Source organism: Chelonus insularis, unplaced genomic scaffold (assembly GCF_013357705.1).
Source record: "Chelonus insularis isolate UGA/USDA-ARS -01 unplaced genomic scaffold, ASM1335770v1 contig_135_pilon, whole genome shotgun sequence".
NCBI classification, from domain to species: domain Eukaryota; kingdom Metazoa; phylum Arthropoda; class Insecta; order Hymenoptera; family Braconidae; genus Chelonus; species Chelonus insularis.
In genome coordinates, this window is record NW_023276376.1 from 709395 (window position 1) to 732506 (window position 23112).

At 34.9% G+C, this 23112-nt stretch overlaps 1 protein-coding gene across 1 annotated transcript; it reads left to right on the plus strand.

Moving 5' to 3' along the window:
* The first annotated feature begins 5905 nt into the window (after window positions 1-5905).
* Window positions 5906-18419, plus strand: LOC118074416 (uncharacterized). Its single transcript, XM_035095616.1, has 7 exons — window positions 5906-6803; window positions 7122-7352; window positions 12457-12570; window positions 12711-12797; window positions 16921-17121; window positions 17186-17365; window positions 17436-18419. The coding sequence occupies exons 1-7, from the start codon at window positions 6512-6514 to the stop codon at window positions 18134-18136; spliced, it is 1806 nt and encodes a 601-aa protein (XP_034951507.1). The 5' UTR covers window positions 5906-6511; the 3' UTR covers window positions 18137-18419.
* Window positions 18420-23112: the final 4693 nt, after the last annotated feature.

Here is a 23112-nt window from a genome sequence, read left to right on the forward strand (position 1 = left end):
TTTAAATCGTCTAATTCAGAGTCTAAAATACAAATAAAGATTGATGTAAGTAAAATAGGGGAATCCTTAGGTATACAACAAAGCTTGAAATTTAATTCATTTTAGACTGCCATAAAATGAATCCCCAAACGTGGAGCGACATGAACGTGGTGTGTATGTGGGAGAAGTGGGGTATGTTGTCTGGCTGCGAAAAGCCCGAACTGGGATAAAACAGGCCGAGTGAGTTCATTAATGGATTAAGAGTGAGATCGATACGATTAAGCCCTTAACTCATGTGATGGTAGCTTTTACGATTTTCAAATACATCATGCTTTAAAACAAATATTCTATACTGTCATTCTCTGGTGTTTCTAACTGTATTATTTCGACATCAAATTCAATCAAAGATAAATTGAATCAATTTGATTCATAAAATTTGGCAAAAAGAATAAAAGTTTACTTATAAACTTTGATTCCAATTAGTTTCAAACATGATAGCTTAATAGAATGAAATACCCCATGAGAATATTTTCGTGAAATGATTTTTGTTTTCATGATAAAAATTCCAAAAAGTGATTTCCATTTTGAACAGAATGGTGACTTCATCATCTTGATCTCCAGGGCGGAACTAACGACTAATTCTATATCTTTTTCCCTCAGATTTGTTGTTAAGTTTTATCTAGATTAGCATTTTAACGAGCGTAGACTTTATTCTTGTCATTTTATACCATCTTTTCTCATCAAATGGATCCATGTTAACTCAGGATAATAATATATTGTTATTATACAGTGACAAACTTACGTTTCGTCTACTCACTAGAGAATTATTCATACTAGTAGCACGTCTTGTGACAATTAAGGGTGTGCATTGGTGGTATAAGGTCGTGACGGTTTATCAAATAGTGTTCTGACTCTAAAGTGATGTAAGAGACGCAACTTAGAACACCTTTGGATAGCTTATTAGAACTACAACCCCAACCTCTGGAGTAACTTCTAACTTCTAACCAAAAGCTTAACCTACCTTATTTCTCAACCCTTTCTTCTTGGTGCCCTTATGTAGGAATTGAACAGCTGCTTGACACTTCATATATCCTATTTAATTAGAAATTTCATTAAACTTGATAGTTTTACAAAAAAATATACTTAGTTTCTGAAAACTATTGATCAATTATCAGATTATCAGATGACAGTTATTTCGATGAATTGTTCACAAAATCTTTCTGTATTATATAAAAACCCATCTTCTTATCATTAAAGTTTAAATACAGAACTATAGGGTGTATTAAAAAATCCACATCAAATTTTCAATCGACAGATTGATATGACTAACATGTAGCATTGGTCTCCGTGGTCTTTATATGGGGGTTGAATTTTAAAACTACTCTCTAGAGACTTGTGAATATATGTCTCACACGAAATACTATAGTCGCAAAGCCCTCTATAGCACGTGGTATAGGTACACGTCCTCTGGGAGTAGCAAATAGTCGACAGATACTCTAGAATGTTAAGTCGTTGTCAAGGGTAACTCATCATATTTTTATTGTATTTATTCAATATTTTCTCATTACTGACAGCTTCGATATAAGAAAATAACAATTTCATATCAATTGTCATAGTAATAATGACCAAAATAATCATAATAATGAGGCCAAGTTGAATAATAAAATAAAAAAAGCTGAAGATCTAACTTGGAAATGTCTCCAGAGGGTATTGATGATCTAGCAGCTAAGTGAAGGGGCATTTCGATCACCAACTGCAGAATCTCGCCATTGGCCAGCTGGTGTCCAGGTCCAGGTCCTTTGGGAAATGATTTCACTTTGCGAGGACCGAATGGAAATGACCCAGGAATGGTCACATCTACAGTTCCTATCCCCTTTGGTCTACCTTACCATCATTCTCTCTCAGTAAAAGTGTTTTTAGCTTTCAATCAGAGACGTAGAAAGAGAATTTTGTTATTACATCTTTCCTAACAGGGTTGAAGTAAATCTTGATAGTGTATAACACAGAGAAAGAGTGAGAGAACCTTGAAAATTGAATCTAAGACTCTTCTGTAAGCTTCTGGGTCTTTAGCCCACAGGATTTTCGGCACCCAGGGAATCTTTAATTATGCTAAGTAACGTCTTTGCTACGTAAAGCGTCGCGCACTACTGCAACGGTCATAATATTTAATCACTACTCGTTTATTCTCCCTTGAAAAGCCGCCCTTCTAAAACTCTACATCAACGCCGTCGTTTGCTAAATTATTGTCTTTATCTTAACCTTTTCTTTATACTTTTTATCTTTCTCAATCCATTAAAATATTAATTTTTTATTTCAAATGCTACAACTTGAAGTTTACTTTTTTGTAAAAGAAAGTGTTACAAAAAATTCCTCTTTATTTTAGATTTAGAAAGTTAGAGATGGAGAGATGTTGACAATAAATGTTCAGCTTAGTCTAACCCTCAGCTTGCTTTCAACCCTTTCGATCTTAAAGATTTTGCTGTTGTCATTTTACACTTTGGACTATTATATAATGCCATAGATAATTTTGTTGATAACATCATGTTGTAGAATAAAAAAAACCAATGCTGCTATTTCATGAATAGAAATTTCGTTTGGTAATTATTAGCAGAAAATTGAAAGTTATTTGAGGTATTTGAATTTAGTTTATTTGCAATACCAAGATGATAGAAAGAGTTTTGGAATTTTTCGAATTCGTGATCAGTGAGAGTATCTTTTCTGGCATAAATTTCATTCCTCCCTTGTTTTCCATTGAAGGTAATAGTACATAGAGTGGGATGAGGGTGAGTTTTATTTTTTGACACCCGGTGTATTTGATTCCTCCCTTGTAATAAACCCCAGGGGTTGCCTCGACGCTATACTCTGCTTCCCTACATGTCATATCGACACCTCACTTGCTTCATGCCACTACCACCCTCAACCTACATCTCTCTAAGGGTGGGTGTTAGGTAATTTGCTTTTCCATTTTCTTCCTCGTAAGATTTCTTATCCTCTACTTTTATTTGTGTACTTACAAAACAATTCATACTCTGATTTAAGATTATTTTAGTCATTTCTAATATAGATCATTAATTTGTCTTGAAAGATCATCATTCAAAGAAAATGAAAAATTTTATTTCAATGGAAAAATGAAGGTAGATTTGTTTTCATCATTAGTAATCTATAGATTATTTTTTTTCATCAGAGAAACCTCAAGAAAGAGATAAACTGTTGTCTCTAATTTGATTTCAAGCATTTTAAAACCAGAGTAAGTCTTATGAAAATTTTTTTGGTTTCCCTTTGAATCTTATTAACCATCATTATGAGTGTAAGAAAAAATATCGTAAAATAGTATAATAAATATTTACACTTTTATTTACAAATAATTGTAGATGCATTAGAGGTTTGAGTGGGCAATTGGAGAAATTTTAAATTCCACCTAGGTGTCTAGAAAGTGAAGAGAATTCGTCTTGCAATCCTTTCATGCTTCAGCGCGATAAGAAATTCATCCCCCTCTCAGGACTCTAGACATTCTAAACCATGTACTGTCGACACATTCCAGGACAAAAGTTACCCTAAGAAGCCTTTAAGAACCTGAAGTTACCATGCTTTTGGTGGGGTTATAAAAGTATTCGCATGCGCACTTTTCCCTTTAAAAACTGCCCGCCTACAAGTTGCCGCCCCCTGTCGCAGCTTTAACCCCCTTGCGTGACCCCTCTGCTTTCTCTCTTTCTCTTTGCTCTCTTCTTCACTTACTTCCATGTCATACTCTTTTCTTTACCCTTCTCTATTGCCGGCGTATTCTTCTTACCCTCTCAACACCCCGTAGGACCCCCCAAGATGCCGCGACGAAACTTCCAGCCACCTTTTTCCAAGAATATGTCTCGTGCTACCACGGACGTGTGTGCTATGACATCTCGTTGCTTGTTTTTCATCTTTTTCCGGTTTATGATAAATATTTAATTGCAAAAAAATTACAATTAGTAATTTAAATATATTTGCTTCTACAGCTGTGATATTTACCAGATCAACTGATAAATTAGCAGATTGAACAAAAAAATGAAATGTGAACATGAAATAAAAATTAGTGATTTTTAAAAATGTGAAAATTAGTGAAAATATGAAATAAAAGTTTTAAATCATTGCTCATTACTTGTTGTGTGTATAGGTGAGAGGACCTTCCGGGCTCGTGAAACCATCCGTCAAGCTCCAAATCTATACCAATCTAATTGGTTCGCCACCAGGTAATTGTTCGACCTCGATAATTGGTCCAATTAATTTAAATGTAAAAATCCAATGATTATTGTTGTGTTCCACTCAACACCAGAATCATGCAGAGGTTCTCTTATTCATGTATATATTGATATTTTATTTTATTTTTTTTTCTGTGATAAAAATAAAAAATATATTAAAACAAAAAAAAAAGGATAAAATAAAACAAGAGAATTAGTAAAAAATCGCGGTAAAAAGTAGCACGATACTTGCATCACTTTTTACGGATTAAATGTAATCGAACGGATCGCACTCTCGTGCGTTGCAAATGCATTTCGTTCATTATCTTATCAACTGCAATCGAAATTTCCACACGATAGTCTCATCGGTATTTTGCACTATTTAGCTAAAAAAAACTTATTATTCAAAAAGGTTTTATTAATTGTTTGTATTTGTAATTGAAAAAAGTTTTTTTATATGAAAATTTTTTTTAGTTAATCAAAGATAAGGTGTTTTGAGGGTGAAAAAGAGCAAAAAAAATGGATAGTCCAGGAGAGATTTTGTACCGATATATAGACTCAATTGATGACGAAATAGAGATTGAAGAGAGTGTGGGATTGAAGAGGGGTCGAGATTCGCGACCTCGCCATTGTTAGCCATAGGGGCTTAGGATTATAGGGGGGCTGTATTCGTTTGGGGGTTCTCTCTGCTTGCTACAGATACGTCATGATCAATAGTATCGTGCCAACTCTCGAAAAAGCATTTGCTGTTTTGTTATGTGAGTACAGCTAATTGATTAAAAAATTTTTTGGTGAAAAAAAAGTTATTAAAAAGAAACTTTTTTTTTTTTGGTAAAAATTTCTTTTTAATTTCTCGATCTTCTAGAATGTTATAAATGTAGCCGAGTCTTTATGATTATCTTTCCTCATGTTTTCTCACCCTCTTCTTTTGTCTGTCTTCACTATCACTTCAACCCCTATTCACTCGTAAAATGGGGGTCCCTTGTCTTTGTTTTCCCTTCTTCCTGCTGGCAGTTTCGTTTCACTGTTACTGGCGAGACGTTCTCTAGTCTTCTTTCTTAAAGACAAAATAAGAAAAAATAATAAACTATTGATAAAAAGTGTCTGAACATTTTTGAAATTTTTTTTTTAACATTCAAATAAAATTCTACAATACTCTTAATAATAACATAAAATGTGTAAAATAATGAATTGCAATAATGAATATGGTCAGTTTTTTTAAAAAAAAATCTATAAAATAAAATTTCAAAAAAATTGTTTTCCATCGTAGTTATTTCGATTTTTTTCAATTTCTTAAAAATGTTTTTTTTTCAGGAGCAAGTAACGAGGCTCGTTATCGTCACCAAGAGGAGAAGAAGAAGAAAGTGGCAAGTGAAAAGGAGGAGGTGGCGAAGAAGGAGCTGTCGGATGAAGAAGAAGAAGGAGATCCACGGTTAATCGGCAGAGGGCCGTGCTAGTTTGAACTTAAACTTATGAGTAAGAGTGAGAAACTATGAACGAATAAGAGTGGGGAGAAACGAGTGGAAGGAAGAGGGTGAATATTTTTCCCCACTGCTTGGAAAAACTACCCCTACCATTGCGGAAACGACTCGTGAGCGGGGGGTAGCTGGGGGTTTGGGGGCGGCGGCCTCAAAAATATACCGCAACCACACCGCGCGGCTCCACCGCAGAAGCCGCCACCACCTTCCACCGAACCCGAAACGAGACCGCGCGAGTTAAACACCCTGACTACCCCAAGAGAGAACACAAGTGAGAAAACCAACTTCACTGAGCCACCAAGATCACTTTTCATGCCATCAAGATTTGAAACAAATATTATTGTTATGGAATATTTGATTGATTGAGCCATAAGTGTGCCGACTACTAAGTGAATTAAGTGACTGTTGAGTGAAAACATCTGTGATATGAATTAGTGATTTGAGTCATCAACATTATTCGGCTACAATTATTCTTTTTAATCAAACAGAAACAATATAAATGAAAGGATTTCAATAAAAAGAATTTTCTCTGCGACTTGGCAGTGAAAAGACATCGAAAAAGAATTCCTAAACGGATGCTGTGTTCATTCGAGTTTTCCGTCGCGGGATAATGAAATAAGGATCAAAGGAAACGATCCTAAGAAATCGAGCTAGGGTGATTCTGACAACAACGAAGGAAAAGAAGAATCGCAAAAACAAATCCAATTCCAAACCAGGGTATTGTGTATTTGCGGTGATAGTGATCCTGCAAGACGGATCTACAAAGTTTAAACGGATAATCTTCAACAGATTTACCAATAATGAGTTACAAATAAAGTCGATGGTAGTTTAGTAAAATATTCCATGACGAATCCCTTGAGAGATGTTCGCCCCGAGGATCGTCCTCTCGGCTTAGATTATTTGGATCCGCGGTTAGTGAGAAATCAGGTGAATAATCCTGCTCAGATAACCAGTCCAAGGTTGAGAAAAACACGGGGTTCTTCATCAAGAAGAAGAATGCATCTGGCTGGTGAACCCAATCAGAATACTTCGACTAACAATCAAGTACCTGATTATGCTCTCACCGCAGATTTGTTGGCTAAAAGAGCTCTCGATGGACTTCTTGCTGAACACCCTGGAGAACTAGTTCAAACAGGTGCTAAGTTTATTGAATAACTTTTGCATAGTTTAATCTTAAATTTTTTAAATAATAAAATAATTATTAATCATCATTACTCATCGAAATGATATTCTTTTAATTCATTTTTAAACAAGAGTTGCAAGTTCATAACGTATAATGGTGATTAATTAAAAGCTGCTCTTTAGAAATAAATCAGTGAAAATCATTGCAAAACAGTGTATATTCACTGATTTGCAGTTATAAAACTGTATGAGCTTAGAGAATTATTATATTAAAATACAAATTGTTTGTAGAAAATAGAAAATAATTTTAAAATGAATTGATATGATTTAGGTAGTCCTCATGTAGTTTGTACAGTTTTACCAAGTCATTGGAGATCTAACAAGACACTTCCGGTAGCCTTCAAGGTTGTCGCTCTAGGAGAAGTTGGAGATGGAACTTTAGTGACTGTCCGAGCAGGAAATGATGAAAATTGCTGTGCAGAGTTAAGGAATTCAACGGCTTTGATGAAGAATCAGGTTGCGAAATTCAATGACCTGAGGTTTGTTGGCCGAAGTGGCAGAGGTATGTTCACAATTTTTTTTTATTGATTGATATTTTCTTTTCCAAACTATCCTCTGTGAAAGATGATCTATATCATTATTCATTAATTCCGTAGAAATTTCACTCTGCATAATGTTTTCCATCAGTACATGGTCCCATTATTCATCCACATCTTAGAAAATAAAGTTTGAACGTATACTCATTTAATCTCATTTTTAATTCACTACGTAAATATCTTTTCCCTTAGTCAAATCGAAGGTTTTCCTTCAGATTTAGCTTTATATATACTTGTGCTCAGAGTAGACGTTTGTTGGACACAGGGATTTTTAATTCTCATCCTCGTGCTAGTCAATTATTCAGCGTAGACTGTAGACTCTTTTTGCCTGCCTGCCTTTGGTAGGCCTCAAGAGGGTGAGCAAACCTTGAGGTTCTTTTCTTTTGCCTCCTGTACAAGCGGAAAGAAAAATTTAGGGAGTCTGGACTTTTAAATAATGCCACCTAATAATCGTTTCCATTACCGTGATATAATGCTAAAAATACGTCCGGAAAGTAATGGTATATAAGAATTTAAAAAAAAATTGATCTTTCATTTTGACAGACAAAAGTTACGCTTCAGACTGATTCTTGAAATAATATTTTTTTTAAGAAATATTATTTGAATATTGTTTTTTTGTTTTATTAATGAGAACGGTAGTATTTTAAGTTTAACTTCAGTTATGGAAGGTTTTATTTTTTGGAGCACCTTGAAAATTCTTTGATAGACAATGATTCAAGCGAATAAAAACAAGAAATTTAATTCCTTTAATTCTATACCAACTGACAAATACATTTATACCAACTTATTCTCAACTTGGAGGATTATTTAAGTTAAGAGTAGGAGTGGTAGCAAGCTTCAAGGAGTCACTAACGTACACATTTAACGAAGGGGACGTTCGACTTGTTTATGGTAAATTGGAAAAGAGAATTCTTAAAAAGAATTTTTCTTTCCATCTGACTATTTCATCATCAATGAAATCGAATACTTAGTTGATATAAAAAATATCTTTGTAAATTATAAAAAGAAAAATTAGTGAAATCGTGAGAGCTCAATTAAAGCTCAAAAAAATGAAGCGTATAAAATCTCTAGCATTTGAAAAAGTACCAAAAGGTATCAGAGAGAAATCTGGGTACTCATGAAATTTTTTCTGTAAATTCGCGGATGAGGATATCGCGGATATATAGTAAAATGTTAGGCTTCTACGGGAGTTAAAGTGGAGATGCAAGAGGTGGAGAGTGGTTGACTGTAAGCGGCTTTGGTTTCCATGGCAGTAAGCCCTCATTACTGCATTACGGCCAGCCTCTAACTATCATTTATATATAGGTAATGGTTCGCTTTGAAATTTTTTACCTTTATTTGTTGATGAATTTTATTTATTTGGTTGATCATTAAAATGATTATCAAATTTTTTATCAACTCTTCATACCTTTTTTTAGATATTTATTTTATTCAAACATATTTAAAATAAAAAATCAAATTATTTAAACAAAAATACTTGTATATTATTAGTTTTTATTAGATATCAATGTATATACGAAATTCATAGATAATTCATATATGAATTCTATAGAGAATGAGTATGTAATGAAAAATTAATTTAAAAAAAATCTTCGTTAAGAATAAATGAATAGCAAAATGTCTATTTGTGCTGTTTGTTCATGGTCACGATGGATTTTTTGAGGGTCTAGTTGACCACGGTTTAAAACCACAATTTAGGGGTGAGTTAGTGGCTTTTTTGGTTGTTGTCAAAATGAATGTAATGAAGAGAGTAAAAGAGAGAGGAAGAAAAATTAATTTTATGCGCAGAGATTTTATTAGTGTGATTAAAATTATTATCTAAATTTTTTTTTTATCTGTTTCTTCTATGAAAATGAATTAAAAGTTTTATTTATTCAATTGAAAAATTGTTTCAATAGTAATTTATTTAATTAAGGATCCAATAAATCTTGAAAGGAAATACTTTTGAAAGATAAATAATTAAAAATAGACAATGAATTATTACAAAGAAATAAATTTGATAAATTTGTTAGCATCTTTGTCGAGAATTCATAGCTACATGTTTCTTCAATCCGATCAGAAACACATAGTTCAGGATCTATCAGTCGATATATCTGGATTCTCATTCTAGTTTCCTATCAGATAAAGGTAGAGACAAACTTTTCTCTTTGGAATCGTCACGATAAAACACAGGTAACGCCAGTATTTATGCGTTGTGAATGTCGTTTTACATCCGGACCAATCGTTATACGTATCAGTAGTATGGCTACTGCCTGGACTCATCCTCTTTATCTTTATCCCTGTTCTACCACCATCCACTGGTCGAGGATTCCTAGCGTCGGAGGTTGACGCTAATCCCCCGTCGGGGATGTTGCTGAAAAGGGGTGAAGGGTGATATAGCACTTCTGCACTGCTATGATAATATTCCAAGTTTTAGTAGCTCATTCGCTGTTGTTACTGCTTACTTTCACAACCTACTCTTCGTCTCTTTCTCATTTCGTCCTTACCCAACACCGTACCAAAGCCTTTTCATGGAATTTTTCCTTAATACTGGGTCATGTCCATTTAATTATCTCCAAATTACATATCTTGTCAAATTTTTTTTGTGTTTGAGAAAATAATTTTAAAATATTAAATTTTAATTTACCCTGATGATTTAGCAATTATTTCTGCTATTAGCAATGATGTTGTAATTTAAAAAAAAAGCTAGTCATAAGAAGTGATAATTAAATTACAAAATAAATTCAGTTAATTGAAAAGAATAACTTTGGTATGTTGATGAGATTGGAAATCTCCTTATTACGTCTAGTAGCTTACCACATAGGTTGATCGAGTCCTAATAATTTTTTTTTCTCCAATTAAAAATGTGCAAATTCACCCTTATAAGTGGCGCGAGCTAAGGGTGGAAAGAGCGAAGGGATCGTTGGACGGTTACTCCTCCGGATGACTGCATCCCCAGAGTTTTTCTACCGATTAAGCATCATTTTTACTCTTCCTTGCACTCTAGCTCTTGCTAACCTTGTCCGTTCAATGTCGTAAAATATTGCCAAGTTCTTTTGTACGTTTATTTGTATATTTATTTATTTTATCATCATTTTTTAATTCATGTAAATTTTTATTACACTACAGTGAATCGTTCTGAGCCATCTCTTTTTCATTTTAAATAACTTGATATCATTCTTTTCACGTTATTCTTTTATATTTGTTCTGATTAATTCACTCAACCATCAAATATAACATTTTGATCACACTTTTTTTTCATACATGTTTCAGATTCATAATAATGTAAATAAAGATTACCTTAGACACCGATTGCATGTGTCTGATCATTGCACGACATTTCCACTTAGACGGTCAATTAGGAAACTGTAATTAGATAACATTTTTTTGTAATCATTTGTTGACTGTTGGTGTATGTTTTTTAAATCAGGGGAGATAGAATGAGGTGACAGATATTTACTGAATTTTTGATTGACTGAATCGCAAAAAAATAATCGAGACACTTATCACGCGATTTAGTTTATCCAAACACACATACACGTCTCACTTTCATTTATCTCCAACTCTTTTCTACACATGAGTGAGCGATTCTGGCAGTCAAAACGTCAGAATCTTAAAACACTACAAACACTCGTGGAATAACGATCCTAAAGTCACCCTCCGTCGGCTCTGGCTCGTTTTGCCAGCAAACAGGGGAGTTTTTAACGCTGTATGATCCTTGGGTAAACTCCGACGGAGTGAGTTTTCATATTATCTTTCTATATGCTCCCTATATGGGTTATATTTACTTATATTGTACACATTTGTAAATATATGTAAAGAAGAAAGTTTCTTTTCAAGATATCATCATACATTTAAATTTCTTCTTTAAATCCTGTTGATTTAACATCAACTGTTTTACGTACCTAACAACCATACTCTATGGGCTATATTGTAGAGGTAGGTAACTTGGCATCATTGCCAGACAAGTGAAATAGTAGTAGGGTGAGAAATCGTTCTTCCACCGAGTTACACATAATGCCTCATAAACACTCCCTAAAATACCTCTCTATCCCCGGTTCTCGTGGGATTTCTCTTGTCCAGTGACATCGCATCAAATGATGTTGAATTTTAAGCTTGTTGATTCATTGATTTTATTGCTAATTTATTAAAATATCATCAGCAACTTGTGTTGAATTTATTTCATTGTTTGTCAATCCTAGTTTATTCTCTATTCGATATTAGTATTTTATTTAATATAAGCAAGCATCAACGGGACTTTAATTATTCCATTTTTATTTTAAAAATAATCTTCAATTTTAAATAGTTATTTCAATATTTTTGGTTCATTTTTAATCAAATATTCCATCAAGTTCGTACTTGCTGGGTTAAAAAAGTTAATATTTTATTGAAAAACCAAATAAGATTCTTTGAAATAATTTATCAAAAATTACAAGTTATATTGTTTATTATTAACAAAAATAACTATTACCTATATTATTTTTTATAACGTAAAAGAGTAAATTTGCAAAAAGAAGAGTGTAAACATCGACCTACTGGCGCCACTTTTACTCCCTTACTTCCGACACATTTGTGTTTTGTTTCCATCAGTTGTATGTCACGCAACATTGGCCACTGAATTTCCTCGCTTGTCACTTATTGCTTGTTTTTTTTTGTCTTTTATTCCGAGGGGAAAAATATAATTATGATAGTCATGATAAAAGTAATAAGAGCAATAAATAGTCTTCAAACAGTAGGTTACCCATTTTTATTTTAAATCAGAAGTGATTTTAAAGCTGTGTGAAATGAAAACAAATATCATGCCACGTGTATAGAAGCTGGTGAGAATGAAAAATAATGCGAGACTCGTGGTAGGTAGAATTGGATTTGAATAATGAAAGTAGGCAAACCGAGAAACCAAAGCTTTACCCGCACCTTTATGGTTTTTCATTCGTTCCGTGGTTGAGCTATCGTACCACTGGGAAAAGCTAGTTTCTTGTTCCATTCCTTCTTCATTTACCTTCCTCTCACCTTTATCAACACAATAATTTAATCATTTTTTTATGTTTATCCGCAAAAATATCAACTTATTTAAGTTTTCTTTTGTTGCAGGAAAAAGTTTTACTTTGACAATAATGCTACAAACAACACCACCTCAAGTAGCAACGCTCAGTAAAGCTATTAAAGTAACAGTGGATGGACCAAGAGAGCCACGATCAAAAACTAGTAAGTGAAAAGAATTTCTGTACAATAGAAAAAATCAAGAGCAAAATTGTCAAGAGAAAATTTATTTTTATTTCTTGTAATGGAACGACTTGAAACTATCCCAATCTGTAGTTGAGTAAAGCATTCAACTCACGTTTCAGGACACCAGGCTTTTCATCCCTACCACTTTGGACCACGGCCATTTCCCTTTGGACATCCGCAAGATCCGTTGGGATTCAAACTGTCCGGTAAGTTCTCAGGCATTGCCTTAGATCTAAAGCTTCGGGGTCCATCAGTAGAAATTTCTATCTTCTCTTGCTCCTTCAACTATATACTACATTCCACCCTTGATTCACTTCTCACCAAGGCACCAATGTCTCTCCTTGTCGATAGGTAACGAAGTTTGCAACCTAACCATCTCTCTACTTCTCTCGTTCGCTTCAGGTAGTTTAGGGAACGAGGGTGACTTTGTATTTTCGCTCCTTCATCATCTCAACAGAGTTCCATTGATTTTGTCTTTGTTGTACGACATGCTGGATGATTCTAAGGAGCAGTAACACGAAGGGTGTCAAAATTGAACAGGCGTTGGGGTGCTTGCACTCAAAATTGAGTTTTCCCTCGTAAGTGGAGACTCTGATTAAACGTATCTAAATGTCGTATGCCTTTTTTACTGATTTTTCTGGTTGGAAAAATTTTTTTTTAACCATCAAATGCAGTGAATTAAAAAAAAACTTGAATTGGACAAAACAAAAATTCTATTAGAGCTCGAAATTTTGATGCGACTAGTGGAACCTCGGGGATGGAGGTTGCGAGTAACTGATACTCTGGTGCACCAACAGTGTATTGTTTCGGCATGATAAGCGGCTTAACGGAGCTTCTGCGACCCCCACTTACCCCTCAGCTTCCTATCGACTCTTCTATACTACTCTTCAAAGCCACCCACCTTGGAGCAGAGGATGAGAGTTGTCCAATTCCCAGTCGATGGCTTCGAATTCTTCGATTTTTAACCAACGCCCATCATTTCCCTCTTTTAATTTTTCATTCCATCAAAAATTGCATAAATTCTTTCAGATAATTTTTTTCTCATCAATAAATTCTCTATAAATATCTAAATTATATTACTTTATGGTTCAAGAAGCTAAAACAAAATCATTCGATACATTTGAAGTGATTGAATTTCATTTAAATTCACCCGCGACTTTAACTCTTTCGCTCATCAGGTTCATATGTTAACACAGAGGTTGCGCCACTGGTCAGTTAAAAGTCCAGTTCTCCTTCCACATCCTGGAATATCCATGTGGAAGTATTGCACGTGCAAATAGTCGAGAGGGTGTATCATTGGCACGCCAAGGGTGCGTTTTAGAGGGTGGTTTATTAGATATCCGCGCCAGAGGGTTGATAAGGAACATGAGGACGATGAGAAGTGAGTGTGGGGATTGGCACGAAGCAAGTGCGAGATGAAGAAAGACCTCTATAGGGGTTGTTAAGGTGCTCATTGAGGTGTAACTAGGGTGATGTTATTAAATTTCGTTCGGCCTACCTCAGCAGCTTGGGGACGTATTTTATGGGGTTTCCTCAAGAGGATTCAAGTGCCTTAAGGTCCGGCACATTTGAACGATTCTACGACACCCTCTTATTTTTGGACTCCTCTTACTTTGGGGACAAATTAGTTGTCAAAGATACTCCTGTCCATGTCTTGTTTCCAGTATTGATAAATAATTGGTCATCAGATTACCTCTGTACTCAATATAAAGACCTCTTCAAATTTTATGTAGTTAGAGAAATTTCTATTAATACAATATATAAATTAAAATCATTATTATATCGAAAATCCTGATAAAGGAATCCTCCTTGCCTTTTAGTTTTGATGTAGACTTTCTTTACATTTTTCTCTCTTCTATCTCGTCAGTTTCATTCACAGAGGGGATGAAAAATCGCGAGAGCTCAGGATTCGAGTTAACAAGAACACCGCGTACGCCACTTCTTTCGTCCGTCTACCCCTTGTTGTCTTTTTCTTTCTTACTTTCGTTTCTCTGACGCTCTCCAACCCTCCTCGTGTCAATTAACCGCCTCTGTGGGGTGGTTAGAGCCGGAAAAATCGCAACCCCTGTTTCAATAAGGTGGCCTTTACCTCATTTAGGGGAGATTGTTAGGAACCTTCAGTTTAAAACTGTCGCGCCCTTCATTTCTTTTTATTTTCGCTTCCGATCACATTACAGTAAATTTATATAATTTTTTCAGAAAAATATTTCTCTTTTATGAAGATAAAAATTTTTTTTTTTAATTCTTGAGTTCATGAAAAATTGAATTAAGTAGAGAATAATTAATTCAATATTTTGTTGATTATAAAAAAAAAAATTTTCTTTCTATTTTGTTGTGCAAAAGACCTTTCGAAAATGGTATTTTAGGGGTTGTTGCGATGCGATAATGAGAACGGGCGTAAAGAGTGGGTGTGCAAAGACACCCGAACGAGCTTCTGTAACTACTAACAGTAGAAGTAGAGCTTTACGTAGAAAAGAGTAAGAGAGACAACAATAGTCTGAGCATGGAATGAGCTCTGTTAGAGAAGAAACAAGAGAAAGACAATAGAGTAGGACAGAGTGGTGAAGGTAGAAAGGGTTGAAACTTCGACAAGGCTTAACGCGTTGCAAAATAAAGAGGGCCTTTTAACCTACCGTTTTGCATAGATTTGAATAGATAGGGACCAGGAAAATCCGTAAATTAATTTATTACAGTTACAAAGAAAAAAACATTAAATAACCTTTGAGTTACTTTGAAAATGTTTATCTTATATTTACAGGGTTGATTTTGTTTTTTGTTGAACAAATCTGATAAATCGGGAATTTAAAATTGACGATTAGCAGAAACATTACAAGGTACTTTATACTACGACCTTGGGAGAACGTTATGCCAACCCCTAGGGCACATTCTGAACATGCTGGAAGACAATACATCATCCCACAGTCCTTGTTTTGGTATGGGGATATGTAATGGGGGTAACAGTAACCCTAGAAGCCGTAACATTCAAGCTCAACATTTCTCACCCCTTAAAGGGATGTAGTTCGAGCTTCTTGAACCCTTTGGCAACCCCTATATAGACCTCGTTCCATTCCATCGTAACCCTCTTCTCATTAGTCTTCATTTGTTTTCGGAATTATCACCCCTTATCCTTTTCCTTAGCGACTAACTTAAAGGAGCCGCGAATTCTGTGTGAAAAAGGGGTATTTTAGGGTTTATTAAATCAAGGATGCTGTGGTCAATCTTCTGTATTCATGAAATTAATTAAAAATATTTGATTAAACGTGTTTTAAAAATTAGTAAACTGGAAAAAATGATTTTTTTTGTATCACTCGGTCTGTTTTCTTAGATAAGAATGCCGTTTACAGTATTAATCCTTTCATAGAATGGCACGAATAGCCGTAGAATCGCGGAAAATAGAGCTTGCAGTGACCGGATGCGTGGTAGTTTTGAGTCTGGCATCACACGCGGCTTAACGAGAGCTTAAAAATTGTCCCCACTCAGTGAGTAAACGGCGCTAGTTGTGCGCCACTAGTGCCAAAGAGTATAAACTGCATATCCCCAAGCGAGCTTTTTTCCCCAACAAGTCGTCGCTTTTCCCCTCATGGTCGTGGAGTAAAAGCTCGTTGCAGGGGTTTGTGGCCAGCCAATCCGGCCTGCCGCAATCTCCGCGAGCTACGCCCACGCGCCAGTGACTCGGTTTCCTACCCCACTTCAAGCTTTACCACCCCTTCTTTTTCCCCTTTTACCCCTACTATTTCGTGGCAAAAGCTCCCACTCACATTTTCTTTCTTTGCATTCTCTTTCTCCTTTTTTCTTTCGTCTTCTCTCTTTCTCGTTTACTACCCCTACATTGCTATTCTGCGGGGTGACTGCATATCCCATTCCACTAGCGTCCACCCCACAGTCACCCTGCTTTGGTCGCGGACACTACTGGCATCGGAGCTTTTACGGAATTTTTGAACTGTTCCGCACAGATGACGATATAATCTGCTATTGATCAGGCAGTTCTCTCTCTTCCACTCTTTATCAGTCGCTCTTTCGCCCACAAAATTCATGCGATACCCCACACGCTTTGCATTCTCAATCATTATCTAATACTAAATTTCCAAAACCTGAATTACCTGTTAAAATATATTATTTTGTTCACTCATTACGATTTAATTTATTTATTGATATTTTCTATTTAATTACATTCATTATTTATTATTTATTATCAACTTTATTCTTTCTCAGATTGTTGGAAAATAAAAATGTCAATCTAATTTAATTTTTACTTAACTTAATTTTATAATAAGAAAGAAATAAGGCATTTTTTTTCTTCTATATTTATTTTAATTTTTTTACTTAAAGGTTTACAACATTTGGGACTTGAACAAAACGGAGGTCAAGGATGGGGAGGACTTCCTAGAGGTTCTTTAGCTTCTCATTGTTTACCACCGCCCCCAGGGCATCTGTCACAGACTCATCCACCATCGGGAACTACATCGGCATTTAATCCTTTTCACCATGCTATGGAGCAAAGATCTCCAAGAATGCCTGGACCAACTCCTGGTAGGCTAATAATTTTTAATAAAGAGATAAAAAATTCTTTTATAATAAAATAAATTTCCTTTAGAATCACGAAATGATTTGGGACCAATCAGTGTGTCGGTGAGAGAAGTAGCTGCTGAATCTCCGAGTAATTCTGGTCCAGGACTGCTGACGACAGCTTCAGTGACAGCTCCAACTCCTCCAGCAGAGCCAACGGCAAATACAAATACTTCAAGTCCCTCAGGACATCATTCCCACTTTCAAGGTAAAATATTGATTACAAATGAAAATAAAGATTTATTTTTAGACATATCTAAATAATTATTTTTTTACAGGTCTTCATTTGCTGAGAGCCAATTCTATCTTTGGATCGTTATTTGCTCCATTTTTACCCCAATCTTCTTGGCTCTATAATCCACTTTCTTACCCTGCACAGCAATATATTATCGAACCAGACTGGCACACACTAGCATTGAGAATGGCACAGCAACGACTTCAAAGACCAGACCAAGCAAGCCTTGAGGATCTAAGAAAGCTAAGAGGCACTAGTACTAGTCCTGGAGATAGTTCTAAAGATGATAAACGTAAGGAAAGCGATGTGGATGCTTTAAGAGAGACTGAAAGCCCTGATGGTAGCATTGAGGTTGATGATAGAAATGAACAAGATCCAAAAGTTGAACTTCGAAGTGAAGATTCGTTACAAACAGATTCACCAAGAGGTTCATCGAGAAATGATTTGGATGATAACATTAACGAAGACTTGAAAGAAACAGAAAATCGATTGAGACCGAGTGTGGAAAACTTGAATGATTTTGTAGATGTTTTAAGTGATGATCAATTACGAAGAGGAGATTTAACTGTAAAAATACGATTAGAAGGTACAGTCGATTTGAGCACGAAACGTAGTCAAGATAAAGAAAATATGGGCCAAGATTTAACAACTCGAAAAAAGGAGGATGATATTGATGAAAGAGAGACGGTTAGGCCGAGAAAAGTAAGAAGTCCAAAACCTAGGCATGTTTGGAGACCATATTGATCCTTCAAAGTGTGAATTAATTTCACAATCTTGAGGACTTTAAGGACTAACCAGGGTTTACGTTCATAATCGATCTGATTTATCAATTTGATTACTTTTTAATCAATTGAATTGTAAATAAAAATTTATTGTATTGTCAGTAGCTGTTAAATTACAAGAATATTACGTACAGGGTCGTTCTTGAATCGATTCGACCTTTATATAGTGCAATATCTTCTTGTTGTAAATAATAAATGATGATAAGTATTAAAAATTGAAAAAGTAAATGAGTTAAAATGGAGAAATGGATCTAAACGTCTAGTGTAATTATCTTAATGTTTGATGAAAGATAAAAACAACTAAAAATTATTCTTTTGACTTTACATTAAGTTTTAATGATGTTTTAGGTACGCCATCAAATAAATATTATTTGTTCCACTATTTATATCCTTGTGTGTTATCCTGCTGATTATTTTAATCCTGTTGAAATAGAATTTAATTGACTGTATTCTTAAAATAGGTAAGTTTTTTTTTTCTTTCATTTCATTTCTTTTCATTTTTATCATCATTGAATCCTAACATGTAAAGTGACAATCTCTATTTGAATTCAATAATTCAACTGAATTGCAATTGAACAGAGGCTCATGGGGAGTATGTGTATAGCGCGTGGCAAAAAGCTGACCTCACTCCTCCTCCAATATAAATCTATATACAGATATAGAAATACATATGTATATATCCGTTCAGTGAAAAGGCCGCGGCGTGATTGATGGAAAACACAAAGCGAACTGGCCGCACACGTCGGAAAATCGAGAGATAAAAAGCCCACAAAAACCAGTTTCTACATTATTTTCCGATTGGTTATATATCAATGAGCAATAACTGTAAGGTCCACTGCATTTTGGTAACTATATTTTTGTATTTTACTTTCTCTTTTATTTTACTTATTTATAAATGTTTAAGATGTATGATAAAACTAGCTCAGATTATTGATTAGACTTGATTGATTGGATAAATTATAGAAAGAAAAATTCAATTAAAGAAAATAAAAGAGTGCGAAATTTTTATTTAGTATGTGAATGAAAAGTCAAAAAGTGACATTATGTCGTCAAATCGATCGGATATAGAGTACTCTTTTTTATCTCTTTTATTTGTCTTTTTTTTTTTAAATCCGCGGGTACACGCTGCTGGTCGGGTTATCGCAACAAACTACCCCAATGACGACACGATTAAAATTTCACAGGGGGATGAGGATGGACACAAGAGAGTAGGAGATAGAGAAAGAGCGATGCTGGCTGAACAAACCTGTCTGTAGGATATCTAGCTATAGGATAGTGTGTGCTCCATGGCCCCGAAGCGTTTTGGTTGTTCTCTACCTCTCGTCGTTTCATCCAACCCACGGTGGGTGATTGGTACGCGACCGCAGCCACCCCCGCTTTTTAATACACCCGCACCTACTGCACGCCCTTACTATGTGCCATGCAGCAGCAGTAGCAGCGAGGGTGCATCCCGACACAAACTGGTTAGTATCACCCTCACTACTCTGTTCTATCCTCTTTTGCAACAACGTCACGGCGAACGGATTGATTCATCGATCGCACATCCATCGCAATGTCGCCGAAAATGCCGACAAAGACTCGATCTATTCGTCTACTCCTACATCTATATCTTGCTCATGTTTTGCGGGCGTCGAGACCAGAAATGCATTTTAGTATAGGCTTGATAGACTGTTCTTTTAATTGTGGCGTCTATTGAGAGAACATTTTACCCCTTTTCAGGAAAATTTGCGGATTCCCAGAGACTGATTGAGAATTATATAGCTATGTCAAAAGCACAATTGTTGGTTTATATATTATTCGTCAGAAGTATTTCATTTTATTTTGAAATTAATATTGCTTTATACAAACAGTAATTAATATCATTCCAAATGCATATGTATTTGTATACCATATTTTTAATTGCAATTTTTTTTTTAGAATGTCATTTTTAGAAAAATTTGATACTGTTAATGTTTTTTTATTTGATGAAATTTTAAGGAATTTATATCTTTATGGAATATTGTTTATAAAGATTAAAACTTTGATATCAAATTATTACACATAAAAAATGTGAAGAAATAACGAGTTTAGTGTCATGAGAATAAAGGAAGTCTAGGTCTAGAATCCAAGGACCCGACGATCAGACTAATCGGATTACCGGTCTTGGGTTCCACTGAAAAAGGGTTGCAAAAGAGAAAAGGAAGCTCCGAGAAAATATCTCGCGCGTAAATAAATTATGGTCCGAAAAAAGTCTCGCGAGCATCTCGACATCCTTCCGGCCAGTAGGACGTGCTGTAGAAAAGAGCTGGTGTATCTCACCCCGTTTTTTTTTTGTGGATCTTCGTCGTCCTTTACCAGAAGGCTTGTCTACCTCCAACTCCCTTACCTTTTTCTCTTCTTTTCAATTTTTTTATTTTATTTTTTAACTTTTTTTCTGTTACATCCCTCCGACTCACCAGAGCTAGAGCACTTTAGATAATAAGGCCAGGGTGCCGGGACGAAAGGGTAAATTGGGTATTCGTCCGAGGAATTATCTCTCTAATTTCTTTAACGCCGTTCTCCCCATTTGCGTTACTTATGGGTCCTTCAGTATCTTAACAATACTTTTATTTGATAATTTAACCAATTCAAGACTTTATAATAATATTAATAATTGTTTTAAATTATTAAAATAATATTTTGCTCTGGAGTAAATCATAAATATAATCCAAGTGATGATCCAATCCTAGATGAAATGATCAAGTAGTAAGAGTGAGTTTTAGGTTGACCATCAAGTGAAGAATGATGAGAAGTTGAAGAAGTAGAATGAGAAATAACTGTCGACCTGAGCGTGGTATTACAAGACCATTAAAGCCAACCCTAGGAACTAATAATAACAAACGAGCCCCTTTTCCATTCTTGTAAGAAAGTCTGGGGGTTTTGGGAAGTTGAAAGACGTCGTAATTCGTATAAATGATAGCGTGGCCGATCGAGTAGAGTAGGGTAACACACCACGTATCCATTGGAATGGCTCTGAAATTAGATCTCACCCTTGGAAGGTCCGAGAAGGCTTCGACAAATTCGGTTAGCCATTCAGGGGGTGGTGAAAAATGAAGCGACTAGACTTTGGGTTGGTAGATGAGTTTAGAGAGCTTTGAATTCTTGCTAGATGTGATCTTAGGTGCATTCTAATGTTAGTATACACAGATAGGAATAAGGGTAGATGGAGATTGAGATGAATATATGAAGGGGTGAGAGACAAAGCCTACCTAAAGAGGGTGCACTCGCATTGCTCCAGGCATCAGTCATATTATGTTTGCTCTGCTTGTTTACAATTGCTATGCTTCTCGTCGTGGTAATCTTGTACTTCCTACTTCTATTCTGTCCTCAGGATGTGTTCTAAGACACTGGAATTTGTCTAGTAGAGCATAGATTTTTTTCATTGTTTTTTTTTTTTTAATAAAAAAAAAAGAGATGAATTTTTTTTTAACTCAAAATATTAAAGAGATATTTTTATAACTCTTAAGTATGACTTGAACTGTTGGATATTTATTTAAACTTAAATATTTTATATAACTATGAAAATTTTAAAATTTAGTTTCGACAGTTTGTTAAATAAAATTAAATTTTTTGTTAAAACTCACCTCGAATTGACAAATGAAAAGTAAAATATCAGAACGAGACAATTTAATGTCGCCAGAGGCGTTACTTTTGGAAAGACAATAAAACGTTTGTAACGCGAAGACATTTCTTGGATTGAAAGTCATAAATATCATCTGCTAAATAAAGCTTCATCGTCATAGCGAGGGTTTTTGCATTGAAGAAAAGGGGAAAGAGGACAAAGACTCGTAACCCCATGTGACATTAAAGTATTGAAAGGAAAAGAGTCTTAAATGATATTCTCCCAAAATCTTGTAAAATAAAAAATATTGTTCATACTACAATCAAAGAGGGAAAAGAGTTGTTATTTTATTCTTTTCTCAAGTGGTTTGTGTAAATTCATAATTTTGTAAGAATCGAAAAGATATAGTTTTCTTAAATGATAGAAGTTGGATTCAAATGTAGCATTCTCTAATCATACACATTCCTAAATCTGATTCTTTTTCTATTTTTTTTTTCAAACTCTCTTAGATTGTTCTTTTTATTCTTGAGCTTAAAAAATACCCATTCTATATTCGCTAAACAAATGACGCTTGAAACAAACGAAAGGTACTGTATCTCTTTCATCTCATTGAAGAAAAAAATTCCCAAGAGAGTGAGTGAGACAAAAAATAACATAGGCATGTCTGGAATTTTTGTCGTACTGATGTGAAAAAATTTCGTCGTTTGGATTTTTCGTCTCGGTTAGCCAAACTTCTGTTTAATGGCTTGGGAGAAGAGTTGAAATTTTTCACCATTTTCTTAGTGACTGACGATCATTGATAGAATCTATCTAAAAACACTCCAACAAATGGTCATGATCTTATTTTTGTCAGGCAGATAGAGAAAAGGGTGCTAGATGTGAATTTTTAACCTCAGGTAGTTTGAATAGAGATAAAATCACCAAGCACAAATGATTATGAAAACAATTGGAGATAGTTTGGTAGAATTTACACGATTTAAAAGCTGGACGAAAATGAGGAAAAGAAGTAGAGATGGAAGAAAAGCAATTTTACGGATACTGATAGAGAAGCGAGTGGATGGAGAAGAGGTTTCTTTCATCAGAAAATAATTAAGGTTTTCTATGGACGATGATGGATTCGGAGTTGCCAGTTCGTTCAGTCAACGTCAGAGATCAACAATAGGTTCAATGGATGGAACGTTCCTTTATTTAAAATAGCTTTGTGTCCTCTCTTATTCCCTCTTTTGCTTTTCTGAATTTGGTCCAGGGGTGACAACCCTCTCGAAGACTCTCCTCTTTTTGGTTGCACCCATCAATCGAATCTATTTTTTTTTCGGTTAAATGTCGGTCTGTGATAACAATTTCGAATGACCAACAGT

Bases quoted from the DNA above. Each gene is read 5' to 3' on its own strand.
- LOC118074416 (XM_035095616.1), top strand. From the start codon at position 6,512: ATGACGAATCCCTTGAGAGATGTTCGCCCCGAGGATCGTCCTCTCGGC. The intron at 7,353-12,456 runs GTATGTTCACAA...CTTTTGTTGCAG, and splicing joins TGTTGGCCGAAGTGGCAGAG to GAAAAAGTTTTACTTTGACA. The intron at 17,122-17,185 runs GTAGGCTAATAA...AATTTCCTTTAG, and splicing joins AATGCCTGGACCAACTCCTG to AATCACGAAATGATTTGGGA.